We start from the raw sequence: 20,618 nt of genomic DNA on the forward strand, positions 1-20,618 counted from the left end.
GCATAATGCGTTGCACCAGCTCACAGTAAGAACATAGCCCAAGGAGTGGACATACAGTACCCCACATTGTATGCGGCTGGGCTGCACCACTGGACCGTCCCCAGTGCTCTTGGATGATTCATGTTCTTCACTCATGGCAAGTTTCTGGGAGTCAGCTGGATTCTTCTCGTCTTCTGTTTCTGTATCAGTCACAGAGTCACAGCCTGAGTCTAAAATAAAGTATACACAGTCCTGTTGCAACACTCCCCTTTGCTGAAAATGCTTATCACACATATCCATCCTGAAAAACAGCTGTGAAGGTGGTGGGGTGGAACTTGCTATTCCTCCCAAAGCAATGCTCAGAAAAGGGGATCTAGTTGAAGAAAGCAAAACTACAGAGTTTCCTCTTTTTTTTTTTCCCTTAAGAGGATTTGAGGGGGAAATTCACAAAGACATAAAAAGAGTAGAGTAGCACTGAATATGCTTACAGAACAAACAACAGTGGCACTCTTTGCTGAGCTGGACAGTCCCCTCATGTTAGACAGGAAAATTAGCGTGTGAATGTCTAATATAAGAATGATCAGTATCTGAACTCATCTGACTCAAGCAGCACTCTGAGGCACTGTAGGATGGGCAGCAGCCTTTAGTCTTACTTTCCTAAATTAAATAATGAAAACCAATGTTTGTCATTTCAGTAGCATCTTTAGTTTTCTCAATGCTGCTTACCCAACTCCCAAGTTCATTATTGAATCAAAAAATAAAACGTGAAGTAGTCTGAAGGGGTTCTGTTCATTGAGCAGGAGCCATAAGCTCCAGTATCTATACAAGAGTGAAACTGAAAAGTACCAGAACCTTTGCATTGAAAAGTAACAGCACTTTACCAAAACAGAATCAAGAGCAGAATAAAGACGTGTAAGCCTACCATACATGTGTACAAAATAATGTTCTCACTCTTGTTTCCCAAACCAGCATGGATATTGATAGAAGTGCAAACAAACTGAATCGATACCACTAGCTGAAAAAAAAACCTAGCCAGAATGGAAACGGATTACCTATCCCTGCCAGGAAATACTTTTCTCAGCTAGAGAAAGGAAACAAGACAATTACGTAGCTACTTAGTACATAACACTTTTCTAGCTAGTTTCTGCTTCTTGATTCACATGGTTCACACCATTTCCCTCCCTGCCCATCTCCCAGAACACAAGGTGAGAGTCACTGACTCAGTTCTGTCAGAAGACTATCATGACTTCTTAAAACTATTTCCTGTGGTCAGAACTTCCAAACTTTGTAAGCCTTTGTAAGGAGTAACTTTGGAACTTATGTGTTATTTACTATTTAGCATAAAACACGTCTTTAAAGACTTGTACAAAATATTTACCAGATAAAATCTCCAACTTGGTCTGTCGTTCTTACATTAGTAAGAAATATTCTATTTAAAATGCTCAGTCCTCATGAGAAAGACCTAAGTGATCAACTGTGCTGTCACACCTGTGGCATCCATACAGCAAAGCTGCCAAGAATTCAGATTTCACTCAGACTCCCCCAATCTCTAAGTACATCAATTTCCCACAAATCAAGAGAGCCAAAATAACTGTAAGTGGGCCACCATAAGGAGTTCATGCCTCCCTAGTTTTGAACTGAAGTTAGAAGTCAGTCAGGAATTTTAATGTAGACTTCATTATTATTATTATTACTACCACCAAAGACTTAAACTTAGGATATTTGACGTGCTTTGTCACATAATTCTTTAAAAGGTATTTTTGATACATTTAAATGGGATTTTAGGAATTGTATGAAATCAACTTTGCTTTTAGAAGACAAGTTTTAAGCCACAAAACTTTAGCAAGTCACTCAGCTGAAATTTTTTTCACAAATTGTGGTGCACACACACTTAACCAAGTATGTGAATCTCTCCACGTGGCAAATAAGCCTACTCATATGAGAACAAGTAGATTGCTGATTTAAGGTTTGCTGAAGAAAGAATAGAGTCAAAAACTTGCAACTCTGAAGTTCAAGTAAAGCATGACCACTAACATCAACATTTCTTAAAGAAACCTAGAACAGTACATGTAATTTAGCAAACAGATTTTAATACTGGACCAAATCTGAAGATTTGACTAAGCAACTGCTTCAACACAAGGCTGAAGGCTATACTGAAAGTGGTCTTTGCAATTCTCAGACTGGTATCAAGTATTAGAGAAAATTAACTTAGGCATTCTATTCCTTAACTCAGTATTTCAATTTATACTGTTCAAAGTCATCAGCTGCAAGAGCCAGACCCATTTTGGGAACCCTTCTCTTAGAGAAACATGGAATACTCCCACCTGAGAGTGCCCTGCTGCATACAGGAGAAAAAGCACTGGTCCCATATCCTTCCCTTATATGACAGCTGTCAATTCAGGTGTTTGACGCATGCAGAGCAAGATGCCAGGTCTTTTTGGGAGAATAGGCAACTGTTACTAGAATAGTGACTCTGTAATCTCTGTTGGTTACTTCCAATATGACTAAATCAGAAAGACGGAGCTCACAGCAGGTAAGAGAGCCAATGACGACCAAAACACAGCAACACATTGATGTTCCTTCAAAATAAGCACAAATAAGACTTGCCAGCATCCTGATCCTCAGGACTTCATCCCTAACCCAATATAGAACCATTAGTGGGGTAATTTTTACCTCACTTGGCCGACATGTGGTCCTTTTCAGAGAAAAATCAAACCAAAAATCAATCAAACCAAAGATGTGGATCACAGCTACAACATACACAGCAAGCAAGGATAAGGGGGGGGGGGGGCAAGGAGAGAACAAACCCCCTGGTTCCTCTGCTTTAATGGTGTTATTTGATACCAGAAACAACTTGGCAAATGAAGAATAACTAGAGCTTTTAAGACGTTCTGGCATTGCACTTCTGCATTCTTGTAACAGAGTTGACTGCCCGGAGGTCACGTGAACACAGAGCTGTTAGGTAATACAGGAAAAAGCACACAATGTTAATCAGTAATTGGATTAATAGCTAAAGGAACAGGGACACTGAGTTTCAAGTATGAATTATTCATCTGGTTTTTCATTCAGAAAATACTGAAATTGCAATGTACCAAATTCCCACATAAGCAGTGATGTGATCCTATGATTCATCTTGCAAGTTCCAGTCATGTGCTAATGACTGACTGATGAACACGCAAGCACTGGAAGAGGAAATCATCCCATTACATTTGATAATATCCATGCTCCAAGACATTGCTAGGGCAGGTTTCCCACTCACTAAGATACTCGATAATGACAACCCATTTACATATACAGATTCTGCAGTTACAACATTGCAATAATAGCCAGCCTAGAGAGGCCATCACTGAGGGGATCAACAGACTCAATAAAGTTAAGTGAATACCTGAATTAAGCTTCTCCATGACCATGTGCTGTAGGTCAACACTCATAAGAGGCTCTCTCTTTCTGTTCCCTTTTAAACAGAGGCTACCTCAGGCCCCTCTTGACAGTGTGTGAAATACTTGTGAGAATAGCAGCAAGGGGAGGAGATGCGGTCCAAGAAACCCAACCACATTTCCCCTTGAAGAACATGGCCCCCTCCAGGATGCATCAGCAGTCTGAGCTGCAGAGAGCAGCCTCACACCCTTCTTGTCTGCCCTGCTGGGCTCTTTGCACAGCTGTTCTGCAGACACTCACCCAGGGAAAAGCCCAGGGAAAATACAGGCATGGACATGTGCTTCAAAAGCCATTCAGCAGCTTTAGAAACTCACATGAAGCAGTCAGTTATTTTGACCTGCTGCTGTAGAGCACACACAGCACGCGCTATCATCCATTTCCTCCTGGCAAAGCTGGCGGGCTATCAGCATGGAGCCAACAGCTGTGGTCTCTCACAAGTCAGCCCTTACACCACAGGACACGTGAATACTTGGAACAAGTCAGGAGTCTGTCCAGAGCACTCTGTCACCCAGATATTAATGCTAATGGCACAACTGGGCAACAGCTTGTCTCTTAAGTTCTGTGTGTGCAGACCTGCCCCTTGCTGATGTCTGTAAACACCTCCGATTCTGTCCATCAACCACTTGAGACAATTTGCTCTTGCAAGGCTTCAGACTTTCACCTCACTATGCTCAGAGCAAGAGGGAAGAGCCTCAAAGAGAGCTCCTGCTTTTACCTGAAGCTTGCAACTGGCCAGTATCCTTTCCCAAGTGCTAATAAGGATATTAAGCCTCCCAGAGCAACTCCAGCTACATTTGCAAGAAGCAGACGAAGCACTGACAAGTAGTCAGGGAAAGGAGGGAAAGTTATCTTTCATCATGCTGACATCAGAGCCCCTGCTTTACCAACGAGATAAACGCCCATCAGAGAAACATCTTGTGATAAGCCCTCAAAACTGGGTGTTACTGTCGCAACACTTCCCATTTCAACTGAGTGGAGAGAAACCTGCAGAAAAACAGCAAGTGAGAAGAACAAAACGCAGGAAAATTTAAGACTTCGTAAAAACTGTCCATACAGAACAAAAAAAAGTATGCAACATCTCCCCCTTCCCCCCCAAACCCCTCACTCCAAGCAACTCATCTACAAGCATAGCACCTACGAACAGATTTTCGATTTTACAAAGAGCATAGTCATGTTTCATATGTCAGGCAAAGTTTGAAACGACAATAAACTATTTCTCATCCGCCCTCAAGGAAACAAGGTGCATTTTACTATGTCAAGTTTTGCTAAGGTTCTTGCAGGTCCAGTGGTCAATTTGTGACTGGATCAAGTGTCTAAACCTAAAAAACTAGCTGGGGTGCACAGGAACAAGACAGAGATAGGGAAGACGTAGAGGAAGAAGCAGGGTTCTGGTTACCCAGACAACAGTCTTTGTGTACGTGACCAAAATCTCAAGCAAGAGAGGCTGGAATAGTTCGCTTCCACTACTTCTGGCAGAAAGAGACAACACATACTGACAAGGCGTATGCATGCCCTTATGATTTTCCAGGGTGCCAAGAATCACAATGTATTCATCACTGATTCAAGTCTTCCTGAGAAGCCTCAGATAAGAAATAAGAACATCCAACTTGCTAATTCATGATCTCCTCCTTGCTTCAATTTAAGTGCAATCCGGAACACTTGCATGACAGAAGAGACAGTCCCCATAAAAGGCTACAAAACTGGAACTCCACCTCAGAGAGCTGGGCAGCTGTTTGGAAACATTCCACCAGTCACTGTTTGACTGAATGTGTGGTTCTACAAGTGGTTTCAGTAGATCTAAGACCACTTTACTACTGCAAGGCAGTTACGCCTTCCCTCTCTCTAATAATTTCTCTTGGAATACCATCTTTGCAGTCCAATGTCACAGCTGATCATCCAGACAGATGAGAACTGGAGAATGGGGCAGACACTCTTTTGCAGCACTCCATGTTAAGGTCAGCCTATGCCACTGGTGAATCTTCCCCCTGGGAAACTCAAGATACACTGCTATTCTCAAGTCACTTTTGAAAAACATGTCAGTTTTCCGAGGTAAAAACAAATAGTCATGAAAATCTTACAAAATTCAGCCCTGGAAGCAAAACAACTGTCCTAGTACACAAGAAGGTGTAACTGTGAAATAACCTAAATTCTGTTCCATACATCTCTTGGGACCTGCTCTGTAAAGCATCTTTGTCTTGACCACATACTTCGGCCAAGATTTTTCAGAAATTACTTCAGCTGCTCCAGACTTTAATATGATCAGTGATGGCCACTGGGCTCTTACTTTAAGTAACTAAGTCTTAAAGCCTTGCAGTTCTCACTAGCAGGTACCTAGAATTAGTCTTAGACATCACCACAAAGCAACCTGTGAGGAGATAATCAGAACCACAAGCCACAAAGAAATACAATTAGTATTTACAAGGTGCATAAAGACTATTATAGTCTGAAGCTTCTTAACCACAACAGTTTCTGTCCTTTACTATTTCTGGGCTATCATTTCATTGTTGCTGTTTAGAAAGCTAGTATGCACCTATACTAGCACTGTTTGAATTTTACACTACCATGAAAGAAAACCATGAAGTACTGCTTCTTATGTAAATAAACTGGGATTTTACAAAACACCTTGATGACAAACAATTAATCAATCGTCCAGCTAGGAAGATTATTTTAACTACTTGATCCCACATGCTACAGATGGGTAAGAACATCCCTGCATTTCTCTCAGAGAACTCTCAGTATCACTTGGGGGCTCAGTTAAGGTTTCTCCAATTGCTTTAAACAGCTCTCTAAAGTGTCTGACTTTCCAGCATCAGTCATGTATACCATGCATGGAGAGGCATGCTACCAGCATGTTCTCTCAACCTGAACTCCTGTGCAAGAGCGTCACAGTTTCCTCTCCTTGGCAGGCAGCGAGAACCAGCCAGGCTGCTGAGCTCCCCTAGAACAAAGAAGGCTCTCATTTGCACCCAGAGAAGTGACTAATAGCTCACCTGCTCCTCTTCAATGAACAGGGTCAAAGAACCACATCTTATGTTTAAACACAATAGAACAGAGAAAAATATAGTTTTAAGAATTCACTTAATTTTACCTCTTCAAAGAGGAGGGAGAGAGAATGCGTGCTACCACCTCATATCTTCAAGGCCACCTCAATAAGCTGGCAGAAGTCAATGTTGGGTGTAATTAGCTGAGAGAGAACTACTAGGAACATATTCCTCCACAGAACCCTGAGATCCAGAAGTAAACACTACATGGCAGTTCCTGCCAAACTTTAAAAGACATTGCGCATTTAGGTCTCTAGCCCTAAATGGCAACTAAATTAGCAAAAGTAAGCAATCAATCACAGAAGCATAAAGCTGAAGGGAATCTCACATGTACTACAACTTCACCTATCTGAGAAACAGTTGAGAACATCTGTCCAACGTGACCTTAAATTCTGAGTAGCTTATTCTAAGATTGCTTTATCTTTACAGCTTGAGTCCAGCACAGGACCATAAAGATGATTAAGGAACCACAGCACCTTTCATAAGAGGAGAGGCTGCAAGAGCTGGAGCAAAGAAAAGCCTGGAGAAAAGACGACCCAGGGGACTCTTATATTGATAAGACAGGAGGAAATGAAAAAGAAGGAGCCAGATTTACTTCCTTAGTGCCCACCGACAGGAAAAGAGGCAATGCGCACGAACTAAAAAGCATGAAGTTCCATCTGAACACAAGAAAACGTTTTGCTACTCTTGAGGGTGGTCAAACAACTGGAACAGGTTGCTCAGAGAGGCTGTGAAGTCCTGCAGAGTCTCCACCTGCACAGACATTCAAAACCCAACTGGAAATGTTCTTGGGCAACCTGCTCTATCTAACTGTGCTTGAGCAGAAAGTTTAGAAGATCTCAAGAGGTCCCTTCCAACCTGAATGATATGCTCTCAAGTTTCATCTGTGGTTTCATCAGTGCAACAGAAGAAAACCAGGAACTTAATTCAATTCCTTGACATAAACAGAAGGAAGAATTATACAGCTTATGTAGGTGGTTCTTCTTATGCCATTTCCCTCTCAAAAAAGCTCACTGCCTTGGTCTCTGCCATCTCTCAACGAGCCCCTCAGCAGATGGAGTAACATTTCAGCTCTTCTGGATCTACAAGCTCAAAAAAAGCTCTCATCTTCCTTCTAACTGTCCAAGGCCCCCCATCTTCACCATATGATTCCTTACACTGACTTCTGACCCTCTTATTTCACAAGAAGTTTGTTGGCACTCATCATTCATTCTTGTCTGTTGCAGTGCACAGGAGCTCTGCTCAGCCAGGCTGCACTTGTCCGCCAGCAGCACAGCTGCTGTCATATTCAGTTACCACCTCAGCAATCTCAGGCAGATGTGGACTTCCCCGTGTTTTTCCTCACAATATATGGCTTGGATACAGAAAGCTCAAAGCCACTGATTAATTAGTAAATGCTTTGGAAACATCAGCCTTTAAAATGGGAAATCTGTAATGCTTCAAAACAACATAGATAGAGACAAATAAGCTGGAGGAATTGAAATGTCAAGTGAGCTTTGCAAATACATGAGGAAGAGAAAGGTCACTGACTCTGACTGTGCAGCTCAGACCCGCAGCTGCTCAGTGCACCCAGCACAGCTGTCACAAGCCAGGCAAGAGGGTTTAAGCAGCAGTAGTGACTATACCCTGCTGGACCTGAGCTGGTGTGTACAGAGACATCTTGAGCAAGATTGTTTAATCTAGAGAAAAGGAGGAGCTTACTGCTTTCTACAACTACCAAAGAAGTGGCCGTAGACTCTCTTCTCCCAGGCAACATGCAATGGGACAAGATTAAAGAGCTTCAAGTTGCTTCATGGGAGGCTTAGATTAGATACTATGAAAAAATTCTTCACTGAAAGGGTGGTCAAGCATCAGAACAGGCTGCCCAGGTAGGTGGTGGGAATCCCTGGAACTGTTAAAAAAAACATGTAGATGTGGTATTGAAGGACATGGTTTAGTATAGACTTAGCAGTGTTAGATTAGTAGTTAGACTCCATCTTGAAGATCTTTTCCAGACATAATAATTCTATGATTTCCATCTCCTTAGCACAACTACTGCATGGTGTGAAAAACTTCCCCACAGATAACAGGAGTGCCTGCAAATGCAAACCTTCACATGCTCTCTAGTTTGCCAGAATTGAGAAATTTTAGAAATAAAAATACCGCATCTACAAGACAGCAAGAGTCAGCATCAGTACACAGTTGTCAACTAGATGAATGTTTCCTCATTTCTGAATTCATATTAAACTAATAAAAATTAAAATAGGTTTCAGCATGTGATGTCTGGGGGTGTCATGGTCCCATGATGCCCTAAACAAACCACAGCCAACAGCTGTGCTAGAGACAACAGCACAGCCTGCACAGGGCCAGTGTGCAGCCTCTGGAGAAGAATTTGCCCTGACAGCATCCTGTACCCCTGTACCATGCCTCACTAGCTCAGGATTCAGAAATTAGGAAGCTGAAGCTGAGCCATTTTAGCATCAGGCCTATTTTGACACTACTGTTAGAAGCACAGGTGAGTGCATGTGAAGAGAAGTACTTTTGGAGGAAGACACTCAGACCCAAACAATTTCAAATATGGTCATGAATTTTCTGTGCTAAGTGCTGTAAGAATTAAGGGCTGCCTTAACCAGGAAAAATTCAAACTTGACTAAGACCAAAGCAGAGGCTATGTTTCTCTGTGGGAGAGGTCTGCTGTCACAAACTTTAAGTTACTCATGCTGCAATCAAACCATATAGCAGATTTTTTTTTACCAGTCAAGAAGAAAGTTTTCACAGTTTCACCCAAAAAAGGAACCATGTACACCTGGGTCTGTCTTCAGGGCAAACATCTGAACATTTGCATTTGAGGCCATTCACAAAACTTGTGTAGAATCACACAATAGAAGAGGTCACAGTCATTTTTTCCCCACACAGAAGCAGGATCTGATACGTTCATCCAAATACTTTGGCCATGAAAGCAGCCCATCTTAAATAAGTTCTTCCTTCACAAGAATTAGAGTGACAGCTGATGGCTCACCTTTGCAACTGCTGTGATGTGCACAAACCAAAAACCTGACATAGCATGCAGCTGACAGCCACATCAGCTATGACTGCCATAACCGTAACAGAAGTCCAGAAATTCTGAATCTTTGTGTACCAAACTATCCTGAACATGTTACAGCAGACTCCACAGCAAACGAGTTTAGTTTTATCTCATTTTTTCTCCCAGCCAAGTATTTTCTAGCTACGCTGGAGTCAGTTTGAGACCAATGTATGCTTATTGAAGTGAGAAAATAGAAAAACTTTTTTTTTGTTATGTAGAAACAGCAACAAAAATCCAAAGCATGAACTCCCTTTCAAAACGCCACTCACATAAAGCCAAAGCACAGTTTATTTCAGAACATGCTAACTTGCAGCACAGATGGAGAAGGACTTCAGATCAACTGTGAGAAATCAGACTCTAGAGCCTTGCAGCCCAGTAAATTGCTGCTCAGAATGCAGCAAGCTTGGCGGCAACACTGTCAAGAATTGCCTCGCGGAAAGACTTCAGAATCAACATCCCTCTGTATTCTCACACACTCTTCAACTACATTAGGACTTACTCCTAGTCTGGCCTAAAATAACTCTGATAGTCCTTGGGTATGTTTAGTAACACTACTAATACTAATAAATCTCCCCAGTTTTGAACAGCATATTTAAAATCAACAAAATATTGGTTCTGTGTTCTAGACCCTAGTTTGGAGGGAAACAGTACCTAAATTTTGTTTTTGGTCAGAAAGCATCAGAAAGGCTAAGTTAATATCTGTTCAGTTTTATTTTTCAGAGTATAAAAGTTCAGCCACTGTTTTCTATCTTCTTCCAGACTGAAAGCAAAGGAGCCAGACTATGTGAGCTTTAGGTTTGGTTTAGCTCTAGCATTGGGAAAACAAGATGTTTCAGATGTACATGAAAGGAAGATGCAAATTTCAACTTACAGAGATTTTTAAAACATACTAAGAAGTAGCTGTTGTGACCTGGTTACCTAAGAATGACATCTCAAGCATAACCCCTAAATAAACGTTTTTCAGGGGAACTGCTTTGGCCAAGATCATGACTTTCAAAATTTATTTTTACTGTGATAAATTTGTCATCATGACTAATGCAGTGGTTATCCTGGCATAAGGTATCTTAATGCACATAACACTAGACACACTGCCTCATTTATGCCATAGAATAGAGATAAATCTTAAGCCAAGATGCAACCACAGGATTCCAGTCTTGCTGAGGCTGACAAAGAATACTATAACCCAGCTATGGAAATGTCATAAAAATACCAAGACTAGCACAACTGCCCAGAGCTCTCTACCTTCATTTCAACAGAAACGATGAGAAAGGAATTCTACAAATTCTTCTAGAGTTTAGGAAAGTTTGGAATCCATTCACACTCAGTAGATTGGGCTTGTGTAGTCTCCAGCTGTTAATACTTCTGTGCTAGTAAGTCCTCTTCCCTAGTTACAGGGTGATCACTTTCAGACTGGTTGGGTTTTCTTTAAGGCTATCAGTGCAGTTCTTTAATTAATCTCTGCCTTTAAATCATAGCTGAAAAAATGAACTGTTGTCAGTACGGTAACTTAGGCCCAGTGCCAGAGAATGAATATTAGGCTTTATTTTGTTCTGGTATGACAGAAACAAGTCTGAAGAAAAAGAGAATTCTTTTCCTTAAACTAAATAAATAAAAGACAATTTTCCATTGATTGGGGTCAATAAACTGCTGAGTACAATGTTTACAGGCAGAATTTAAAATATGAAAGTTTTCATTTTCAATTTGCTTGAAAAGCAGGCACCCAAGACAATCTCAAATTCAGAAGTTCTCTGTGAGTTGCTGGTAATTTCTCCTGAATTAGGGATCAGCCAACCAGGCATAGAAAAATTTGCTTGCATAACTTCCTAGTTTACAAAGGTTGGACAATTTGCTTTAGTTTTCTCTTTAAGTAAAGCACATTACCAGTTTAAAATAAGAATAAACAGTATCATGTATCTCCTTCCTCCAATCAGAAAGCACAGCTCCTAGCTATGGTCTTACCTTCTGAAATAGCCTTCTCGACAGCTGCAAGGTAAGCATCAGGCTCATCATCATTTGTGAGTTCTTGCCACTGAGACCAGTCCTTGAAAAAAGTCAAAAAGTCTTCACAGTCTGTAACACCACAGAACAGCTTGACTATTTTGCACGGGGGCCATAAAGCTTCCTGAAGGCTCAGCAGGATGTGAGGAACATAAAAACTCTGCACCAACTCAGCAGACAGCAAAAGGACGATACTCCGACTTCTGCTGAACAGGTTCAGCTCCTCTTGGGAGATGGCAGAGTCGTCTTCCAGCTGGTAGCTCAGAATCCGATGCTTTCGAACGTGGCGAGTAAAGAGGAAGAGGTTCTGGAGGTACTGACACCATTCAGTGGCGTCACTTGCATACACAATCAGCACATCATATTCTCCAGGGGCTCCTGTACAGGTGCAAGATGATCACAGGAAAAAGGATTAAATTCAAACTATGAACTGACCCACAGCTTTGCAACAAAAAACACCCACAGCACTGTGTCTAATTCCTGTCAGAAACTACAAAGAATTTCAAAACAACACTAGTTCTGTCCAAAGTGAGGTATTCACAACCACAAAGCAATTCTAAGGATGAATGAACTCCTACTTGCATCTACTTCACTAAATTTAAGTAGTTTTTTCATTCTTAAAAATGAAAAAAATTAAAATGCTCCTCCTATAAAGAAGAGCATTTCCTATGTAGTTTCAAGTGAAACAAACTACACAGAGATTTATAGATTTAAAGCATTCTGATAGGAAAAAAAAGCCACAAAAACCAGACCTTCAAAACTAGCTTGAAAAGGGAAGTTTGCTCTCACATGAAAAGTTAAAATAATTTTAGGCAATTATAGGGTCTCTGCAACACAACTGCAGATCATTACACGCCCAAGTGGAACAGACACTAAACAGCACAACTAAAATAACAAAGTTTTTTATTTAAATGAGGTCACACAATGCTTACAGGAAGTCACTACCGCCCCGTGGTGTTAGATATTTGCTCTCATTGCAGCAGAAAGCAAACTGCCTGCAAAGTATGCATGCAACTAAGTGAACATCAGCCCCACTGCTCCCACCACAGGCACTTCAGACATTTCGCAAGGCCGTGTTAGAGTCCATCCTCAAAACTGTCATAGAAAATTTTCCCAACAATTTTTGGAATGACAAACACTCTTCAGAAGGAAAGAGCTAATACAGTAGTGGTGGCCATAAGACAGTCCAAAATATGCTCACCAGAGCTGACTTCTTCCATAATTCTCTAGAGACAGCTTCTACCTACAGACTCATGAATTTCAGCGCTCTGGCACAAAAGCACTTTAAAATGTTAACAGCTTGCTAAGAGTAGATGCAAATGGAATCAGTGTGACATGATGCAGTGCTCTCCCATCAATCTCAAGGAAACTTTTAAGTCTAAATGTAATTTTTCAATTTACCTGTGAAGAAGTTTACTCAAAATTGAGGTTTACAGCTCAGGTCCATAGTAAATTTCAGAGCTGAGCATTTAAAACCTTGTTAACAAATTGTCTTCTAATTTCAGTTTGACTCTTTAGAAATGTCAACATTTTCAACCCTTCTCCATCATGAAGCAAGCAAAGGCAAATTTTTCCAATTAAAGTGGAGCAATGCCTAAAATTTGGCAGCCAAAAAGAGGATCTGCAGAGTGAATTTACCAGAACTGAAGCTGACAGTTTTGCAGTCACCTTAGAAAAAGTAAACCAAAATTGCACAGCCTGCAGAGATTTTATTCTATAGAATAAAAGACTTTATTCTATCAGCTTCCCCAGAACCTTCATTAAGAAATTAAGGCTGAAACAATGTTTCTAGGCTGAGAGACCCCAGCCCTAATCCATACAATTAACAGCTTTAAACTGTAGTTCAGGAGAAGTGATAGGATTAGAGAAGAATGGAGATGCGCTCAGCTGGACCGATACTGTTACAGTTAGCTGCATAAATAAGGAAATCTCTAGCAGTGAAAGCATGATATCCCAGCTGTGGAGAACAGGGACAGTACAGTGCTGACATATTCACTAGGACAGCTGCATGCCTGTGAGTGAATACAGCTCCTGAACCACAGATGAAGGCTTGTAGAAGACAGCGTTCCCATAGGAGAGGATCCAGCAAACTCATAAAGCAGAGTCCTTGGGATTCAAGACTTTGGGATCTTTAAGCTAAGAGTGCAGAACTGCTGTGAAAAAAGATGGCTTTCACACCAGTGAGCACACCACCATTGCCAAAATATCACTGAACACCACCTGGCAAAAACAGAATTATGTGAGCAAACACATGAAAACCAAGCAGAATTCAAGTTTTATTCTAGAAAGGGAAACATACCACAGACTTCTGCTTCCACTGCCCTGGGTTGATTTACACACAGTACAGTGGGAAAGGACAGCACAACTGTCTGCTGAGAATGGAACCCACGCATTGCACCATGGCCAGCTGAGCTCGACTTCAACAGATGGGGAAACCACACACTGACTCTCTGCGGTGTGCCCAAAGCTCTTGAAGTCTGGCACTCTCTGGCAGCAGCCCCACCTCCAGTCTCTGCAAAAATCAGTAGTGGCCTCCTGGGCACGTTAACATTCCATAAAATGGAACAACTAATCCAGTCATTCCCTTTCAGAAGAACACAGCTTCCACAACTATACTTGTGAGCCAACAGGCCCTTCTCCAGGCTTTCACTGAAAGAAAGCAGCTGTGCTTGGAAACAAGGTGGAAGAGCCCTTGACTTTAAAAAACCTTGCACTGCAGGGGCACAGAGTATCCAAGAATCCCTCCCTTCTCTGCCATGTAGATAAAGGATGCAAACTTGACAGACTCATTGCAAATTCCCTGCCAGAACAATGCAACCTTTGCATCCAACAGGAAGGAACTTCCTCTGGAGTTTAGGAAAGGTATTGATTTCCTAGCTAGCACTGCTCTAGGAGAGCACTGTTCCCCTTAACAGAGCTGTACCAGCTCTCCCCTCAGGCCTTACCTCAGCTCCAACAGCCTTTTACGCAATAAACTGAGGAACAGTGTTCCTAAAATGAGAACTGAGAAATAAAATTACTGACTCCACTTGTACAGCCAAAGTAATGCTCCATGTTCATAAGCAAAAATACTGGAAGTGGGTCTTGCAGAGCTAAATAAGCTTAAGTCAGCATTGTGACTGTTTAAAAAAAAATACAAAAACGAAAAATCTAGAAATAACGTCAATTGCAACATTCCCCTTTAAAAGAAGAATGACACAGGACTCTCCTTCCTGGATCATGCTACTATTTGTCTAACCAAATCGCTGCCTTTGCAGCACTAACTACTGTCCAGTCCTCAAGGAACAGTGTAAAAACAAAGAATACAGAACACTTCAGGGAGGTTTTTCACAATTCTTCAAACATCAGAAAAACCCATTGACCACAGTTCAAAACATAATGCATACTCTACCTATTTTTCACATATAGGGAAGCCTTTGGTGAACACCAAACATTTTATTTCCTTAAACCTTACCCTTACATGGATGGTTTGACAACGTTTTTGACAAGCTGGTTTTGGAAAAGCCTTCAATTAAAGGAAGAAATATATGAACACTATATACAATAATAAGATGAAGAAAAACAGTTGGCAGGCACAAGTCTATCTTTCACACTCTCAAGTATGATCTAGTTTAAATTTTAACAATACCTTGTTACTGGATTCCTAAGCTTAGAGTATTAAAAATACTTTTGCATCTGTTTACAAAATGCCAGCAGTATAACAATACTGCAGGGCACTTCCATTTATTCCATAGAAAATCATGAAGGTGCAGTTCTGTTGCTGTTTGCAATGATAAACCATAACCTTTGGACTGCTTTCCAGCTGTAACTGCCCCTTCAGTGTTCAGCTGCACATTTCACTATACAGCAACAGTAACAGACTGAAGAGATTACAAACCAGCACCACAGAAATGCCGAAGACCTGTAAGTGTAAGCTGCATAAATTAAACAGCAAAAACATGATACAAAGCTTTCCCTAGCTTACAAAATGCACACAGAATGGAAGAGGATGAAACACTTTAGTAAAAATCTCACACACTCATGGCAAGAGAACAGAAGTATGCATGACCATGTCATGTCTTCACAGTCCCTCTCTCTGAGAAGCAAACAAATCGGGCTCATCTCCAAACTGTGTCTGCAAATAGTAAGGTGATAATCTTCAGGTTCAGCCCAAACACATGATAGTGGTTTATGGCCATATCATAAGGTTCTGATTGCCACTGAAATAGCTAAACAGTACTGTGGGAAGCTGGCATATCAGCTCTGGGTAAGCCTACATCTTACAGTATCAGCTGTTATTATCTATTATTTCATCCCATAAGCCCAAAAGGTTTGACCTATTTTCATTTTAAAGATCATTAAGTTTTCCATTGTACTTTTAGACCCCATAAAGAATATTCAAGATTTGTAGTAATAAACAACGTTTCCGTGTCCGTATCTTTCACATACCTCTCATAAGGAGGTTATGACTTCTCACTGTCCACAGAATACGCAAAAAACCTGAGATTAAATCCTTCACTCTAACTCAGAGGATCACATGAAGTGGCAAACAATTTATTTTCCTCTACTAGAAAAAATCCATCTCCACTTCTGTCTACATAAGAAAGGCATTATGTAACCTGTTCCAGTGTGCTTTGCAATTCATGTGTATGGAGGATACAAAAATATTGCTGTCCAAAATAACAATCCTTGATAGATGGGACTTCACTTTTCATGAAAGACAACTGTCTATGGTATAAAGGAAATGCAACTCAAGGAGTCTTAATAATCAAATTCTCAAAAGAGAGAGCACTTCCAGGAGGTGATAGAAACTGCTGGTGGGCCATTAAGAGAAATCGTCAGCACCTTCCACATTTTAGTATATGAAGTGTGTGTATTTAAGTGATGTATGATGAAATAAATGCATTCTCTGCATACATGGAATGCACGGTAATAGTGATCACATGCAGTAATTATTAACATCCTAGTGAGACTTCTTACTTCGACTGGAACAGAAAATTTTCACTTTAAATAAAATGCTGCAAACAAGTAAGAGGAAATAGCAGAATCAAAGCAGATAAAATTTCTGCAAACCAAACTTCACAGAGAGGAACAAGAGATTTGCATTACGATACGTTGATCTAAAGTTGTGAATTTTTAAAGGCCTCTGTGAAATCACCTTCTGTTTATAAGGAGAAAAGTAGTTTTGCCCACAAGTCTCCTGAGGCCAGCATTTAGCTTATTTTTACCCCACAAGGAGATACGCGTCAATGAAACGCAAATGTTACTTCACACTCCGAGAATGGCACGTTTTTTCCTTTTTTAGGTAAAACCCATTCGCTTCCCAGCAAGGAGAGGAACTTGCAAATTGGGCATTTGCAAGACTTGCATAATACAGGCTAAACCCGTCTCCCCCTGAGTTTTCAGCTCCATTCTAGGTAGTTTTACCTGCACATATTTTAGCTAAAACATTTTCAATTACAGCAAACTAGCTCAGCTTGTGATCCTGTGCCACTGTGGCAAGGGGGCACCAAGTCCCACGCCCAAAAGGAAGTGGTGCTGAAGGATGAAGCCGTATTTAGGAAAAACTGACTTCTCTGGAAAACATCATAGAAAAACACGCAAGTGGTAAAGGCAGACAAGGGCAAATTACTCTACAGAACACCCTCCCTCAGAGCTCGCTGATCTGCCAAGCCGAAGTGCACTTAAGATGCAGGAAAGCTCTGCCAGCAGCTGTCCCGAACTCGAGACAAGTGAAGCAAGGCAAGAAGAAAGCGCTGCAGCCGGCTAACGAGCAAAGGCACCACCGTTGCTCAGAGGAGCGCCAGGGCTCCCTGAACCCGGAGAGCAGAGCCCCCTTCCCCTTTCCCCCGCAGCGGAGCGCCAGGGGCGCGCAGAGCCGGGCAGCGGCACCGCCCCGCGGGGAGCGGGAAGCGGGCAGGGCTCCGCCACGCTCCGCTGGCCGCCGGCACCTCGGCGCGGGGCAGCTGCGGAGAGCCCCGGCCCGCCGGCTGAGCGGAGAAGCCCCGCCGCTTCCCCGCGGCTCCCGGGACGACAGCCGCGGCACCTACCGGGGGCCGCCATGGTCCAGGGCTGGCGGGGAAGGGGCCGCTCCCCTTCCCTCACACCGGCGGCACAGCAACGCGGCGCATCGCCCTGCGGCCGCTCCCTCGCCCCCGGCACAGGACACAGCACAGGACACGGCACGGGGCTCCTCCCGGCCCCGCCTCCCGCCCGCGGCGCCCCCTGCAGAGCCGGGCTCGGGGCTGCTCCTGCCCGGCACTCGGCGGGACTCGTCCCCGAGGAGGGAAACAGCCTTTTCCAGCTGGCTCCTATCACACGTTCCGTAGGTGAGCGAGGAAACAGCGCTACAACGAGGAAAAGTTGTGTTACAGTTGTTTCGAGAAACCTGGAGCAATAGCTGTGGAAAAGAACAACAGATGCTTGCTTTATATTCATCCCTAACTTGGGTTTTGTCGGGTCTCCTATAAGCAAGGAAAACTCATAGGGGGAAGCCAAATTGTTCTCTACAGAATGAAGTAGATCGATGTTCTGTGTTTTCATCTACAAGATGCTGTCTTTCCAATGAGATTTACCAGCTTCTGTAAGACTATGCTCCTGTTTGAGTAGAGACAATAAGCAGCAGAAGGACAGTTATTGTTATTGTTCAGAGAGTAGGACTCAACTTACTGATTTTGTCACTGAAGACAAAACAACAGATTCTGTCTAAATTATTCAGCCTATTCCTTTGCAAACTTAGCACTTGTACCAGTGAGGTCTTTCATTGATGCACTTCAGCACAGCAAAAGCAGACCCTTACAATCTGGCTTCCCAGTCGAGGCAGTCATTCCCAAGACGTCATTGGACATTCTGTATGCAGCTTAATGTCACCACTAATGTTAGAACAGAGGTGGTTACAAGCAGAAAAGAATCAACTATTTTCCACTAACAAGCTCTTAGAAGTTGGGCAAACTCTCTTGTTACCTCCAAATCTTTCTTTACTTAAAACCTAGTTTAAGCTTACAAACTGTCTTCCAAAACAAGGGTGTTTGTTCTCCCAATAGGGAAGTATTAGGACAAAAAGCACTTCCTGATAATAGAGCCTTCCTGATGAGTAACTCCAGGTATGCAAAGAAGAAACCGTACCTTTCCCCTCTGAATCATCCCAAAAATATACAATAGAATAAAGAACACATGAGCACTGGAGAAGTGTGCAAATACAGAACCAACCTGGGATTTATGTGAAAGACAAAAGTTAACTAGTTGGAAGCAAGAGCCTCCAAGCAAATTATTTTACTATTATGAAACAGCAAATATATATATTAAGAACTAATAGATGGATAACCACATGTATGACTTCATGACTGTTCCGCATTATTTCTCTTGTTAAGCTGTGTATCTTCAAACTTTCAGTATATAAAGTTAAAAACAAAATAATCTCTCTGATATTACATGAGAATTTCAACATGCTCTTATGAAATGAGCTTTTAAATTCTCTCTCTTTAAAGCCTTGCAGTATCATAGAGAGGGTTAGCAGAGGCAGCTTCCAGGGAACCACAGGGCTTCTCCATGTCTGTCAGTGTCACTTAGGACACTCTGCATTTTATTTAATCAATGCAAAGCCCACAGGAAACCTCTTTGGCATTTAAACTTCTCTAAAATGAAATTAATATTCCTCCACAAACGAGCTTAAGTAAAAGAACTGCTGAAACAACAGTATGTTTCAGCAACCCCCAACTAAAAACTCAGATGACAAATCGAGGCAAAAGCCTCTTCACACCCTGGAACAGTAGGAAGGCCTAACAAACATAAATCTCCTCAAGAAATAAAAAAAAAAAAAAAAAAAAAAAAAAGAACGGAAATAAGGATATAAAGGGTATATGGGAGCATTTCATCCTATGTTGTCCAAAATTGACTGTGCAAATCTTTCCTCGCTTCAGTTCATTGCAGTATACGAACACAGCTGCATTTGCAGCATTATTCTCAAGGGTCTATCTTATCCCTGTCCAAAGAAAAGGACTAGTTTGCTCTTTCTAGAGCCAATGCTTTTTTTGCTAGGTACTTACAAGCAGTAACATGGAAAGGATTGAGTGTTTGAATACTCATGCTATGTGTCTTCACTTTTTTCTTGGTCAGGAAAAGAGAAGAAGGGCCTGAGACCTCTCATAGAAGCGTTCTCTTCTAGATGAGCTGGGAAATGAGAGGCTGGAAAGCAGTGCTGCAGAAACAGAACTGGGGATCCTGGTCGATGGCAAGTCAAATGTCAGGCAGCCAGGAGGGCCAACCATGTCCTTGGGGGCATCAGGGACAGCATGACCAACTGGGCAAGGGAGGGGATGGTCCCACTCTGCTCTGTACTGGGGCAGCCTCACCTTGGGTGCTGGAGGCAGTTTAGTCACTGTAATACTAAAAAGATCCCATGCATAGCTCTCCCTGCAGTCTTAACAGAAGAAATATGGGAGCCAAGGAGAGGACTGAAAAGACTTATGAGGAGTAGGTGAGGGGAACAAAGGAATTCACAAGCAGTAGCATATAAATCAGATGAATTAGCTTGCTTTTTAGATCCCAGGATCTCCCACTACTGTCTTGGGGAATTCAGTGACAAAACGGCTTTCCCTGCCAGGTCATCTGGACAGCTGCAAGCAAAAGACAGGGGAACACACCTAGAGAGCCACACAGCACAGACCTCACTGGCAAAGGCCAGGCAGGAGAGGGAGATACTTATTAACCAGAGAAGCAAAGTGAGCCAGTAAAGCAAATAGTCATTTCCCTGGTTCCTCACAGCAGTTACTTCACACTGCAGGGCTTAAAATAACAACAGTTTACCAGCAAAAGCTGCATCTTTTCCTTTCCAATGCAGGCAAAAGCACAAGTTTGCTGAGCTTTGCAGATGAAGCTTGTAGCTGTAGGCTACTGTAGAGGGAAACTACAAAAGTTAAGAAATATTAGTGCCTGCAAACAGTTTCCTTTCTGCAACACAGCCCCATGTTATTCCATACATAAAAGGGGCAAGGCATCTCAAAAGCAAGTAAACGTATCTAAATAAGCCTCAGCTGAACACCCCTTTTCTGCTACACAGACTACAGTACCTGTACAAAATGACAGAATCTTACAGTACAAAACACCACAAGAGTTGACTT

General features: G+C 42.1%; 1 protein-coding gene across 2 annotated transcripts in view; it reads right to left on the reverse strand.

Annotated features, from left to right (window-relative positions):
* Positions 1 to 17,691, reverse strand: part of PIK3AP1 (phosphoinositide-3-kinase adaptor protein 1) — a 35,660-nt gene extending 17,969 nt beyond the window's left edge. Inside the window, exons 1-3 of one of the 2 annotated variants that reach the window (XM_014879945.2) lie at positions 17,550 to 17,691; positions 11,482 to 11,898; positions 61 to 209 (exon numbers count right to left, since the gene is read on the reverse strand). In XM_014879945.2, the coding sequence (XP_014735431.2) occupies positions 61 to 209; positions 11,482 to 11,898; positions 17,550 to 17,562 (579 nt within the window). In that variant the 5' untranslated portion in view covers positions 17,563 to 17,691. The remainder of the gene's footprint in view (positions 1 to 60; positions 210 to 11,481; positions 11,899 to 17,549) is intronic. The other variant, XM_014879946.2, reaches the window with a different exon arrangement.
* Between the last annotated feature and the right edge of the window lie 2,927 nt (positions 17,692 to 20,618).

The sequence above is a fragment of the Sturnus vulgaris genome, chromosome 8 (genome assembly GCF_052056855.1).
Source record: "Sturnus vulgaris isolate bStuVul1 chromosome 8, bStuVul1.hap1, whole genome shotgun sequence".
Taxonomy (NCBI): Eukaryota; Metazoa; Chordata; class Aves; order Passeriformes; family Sturnidae; genus Sturnus; species Sturnus vulgaris.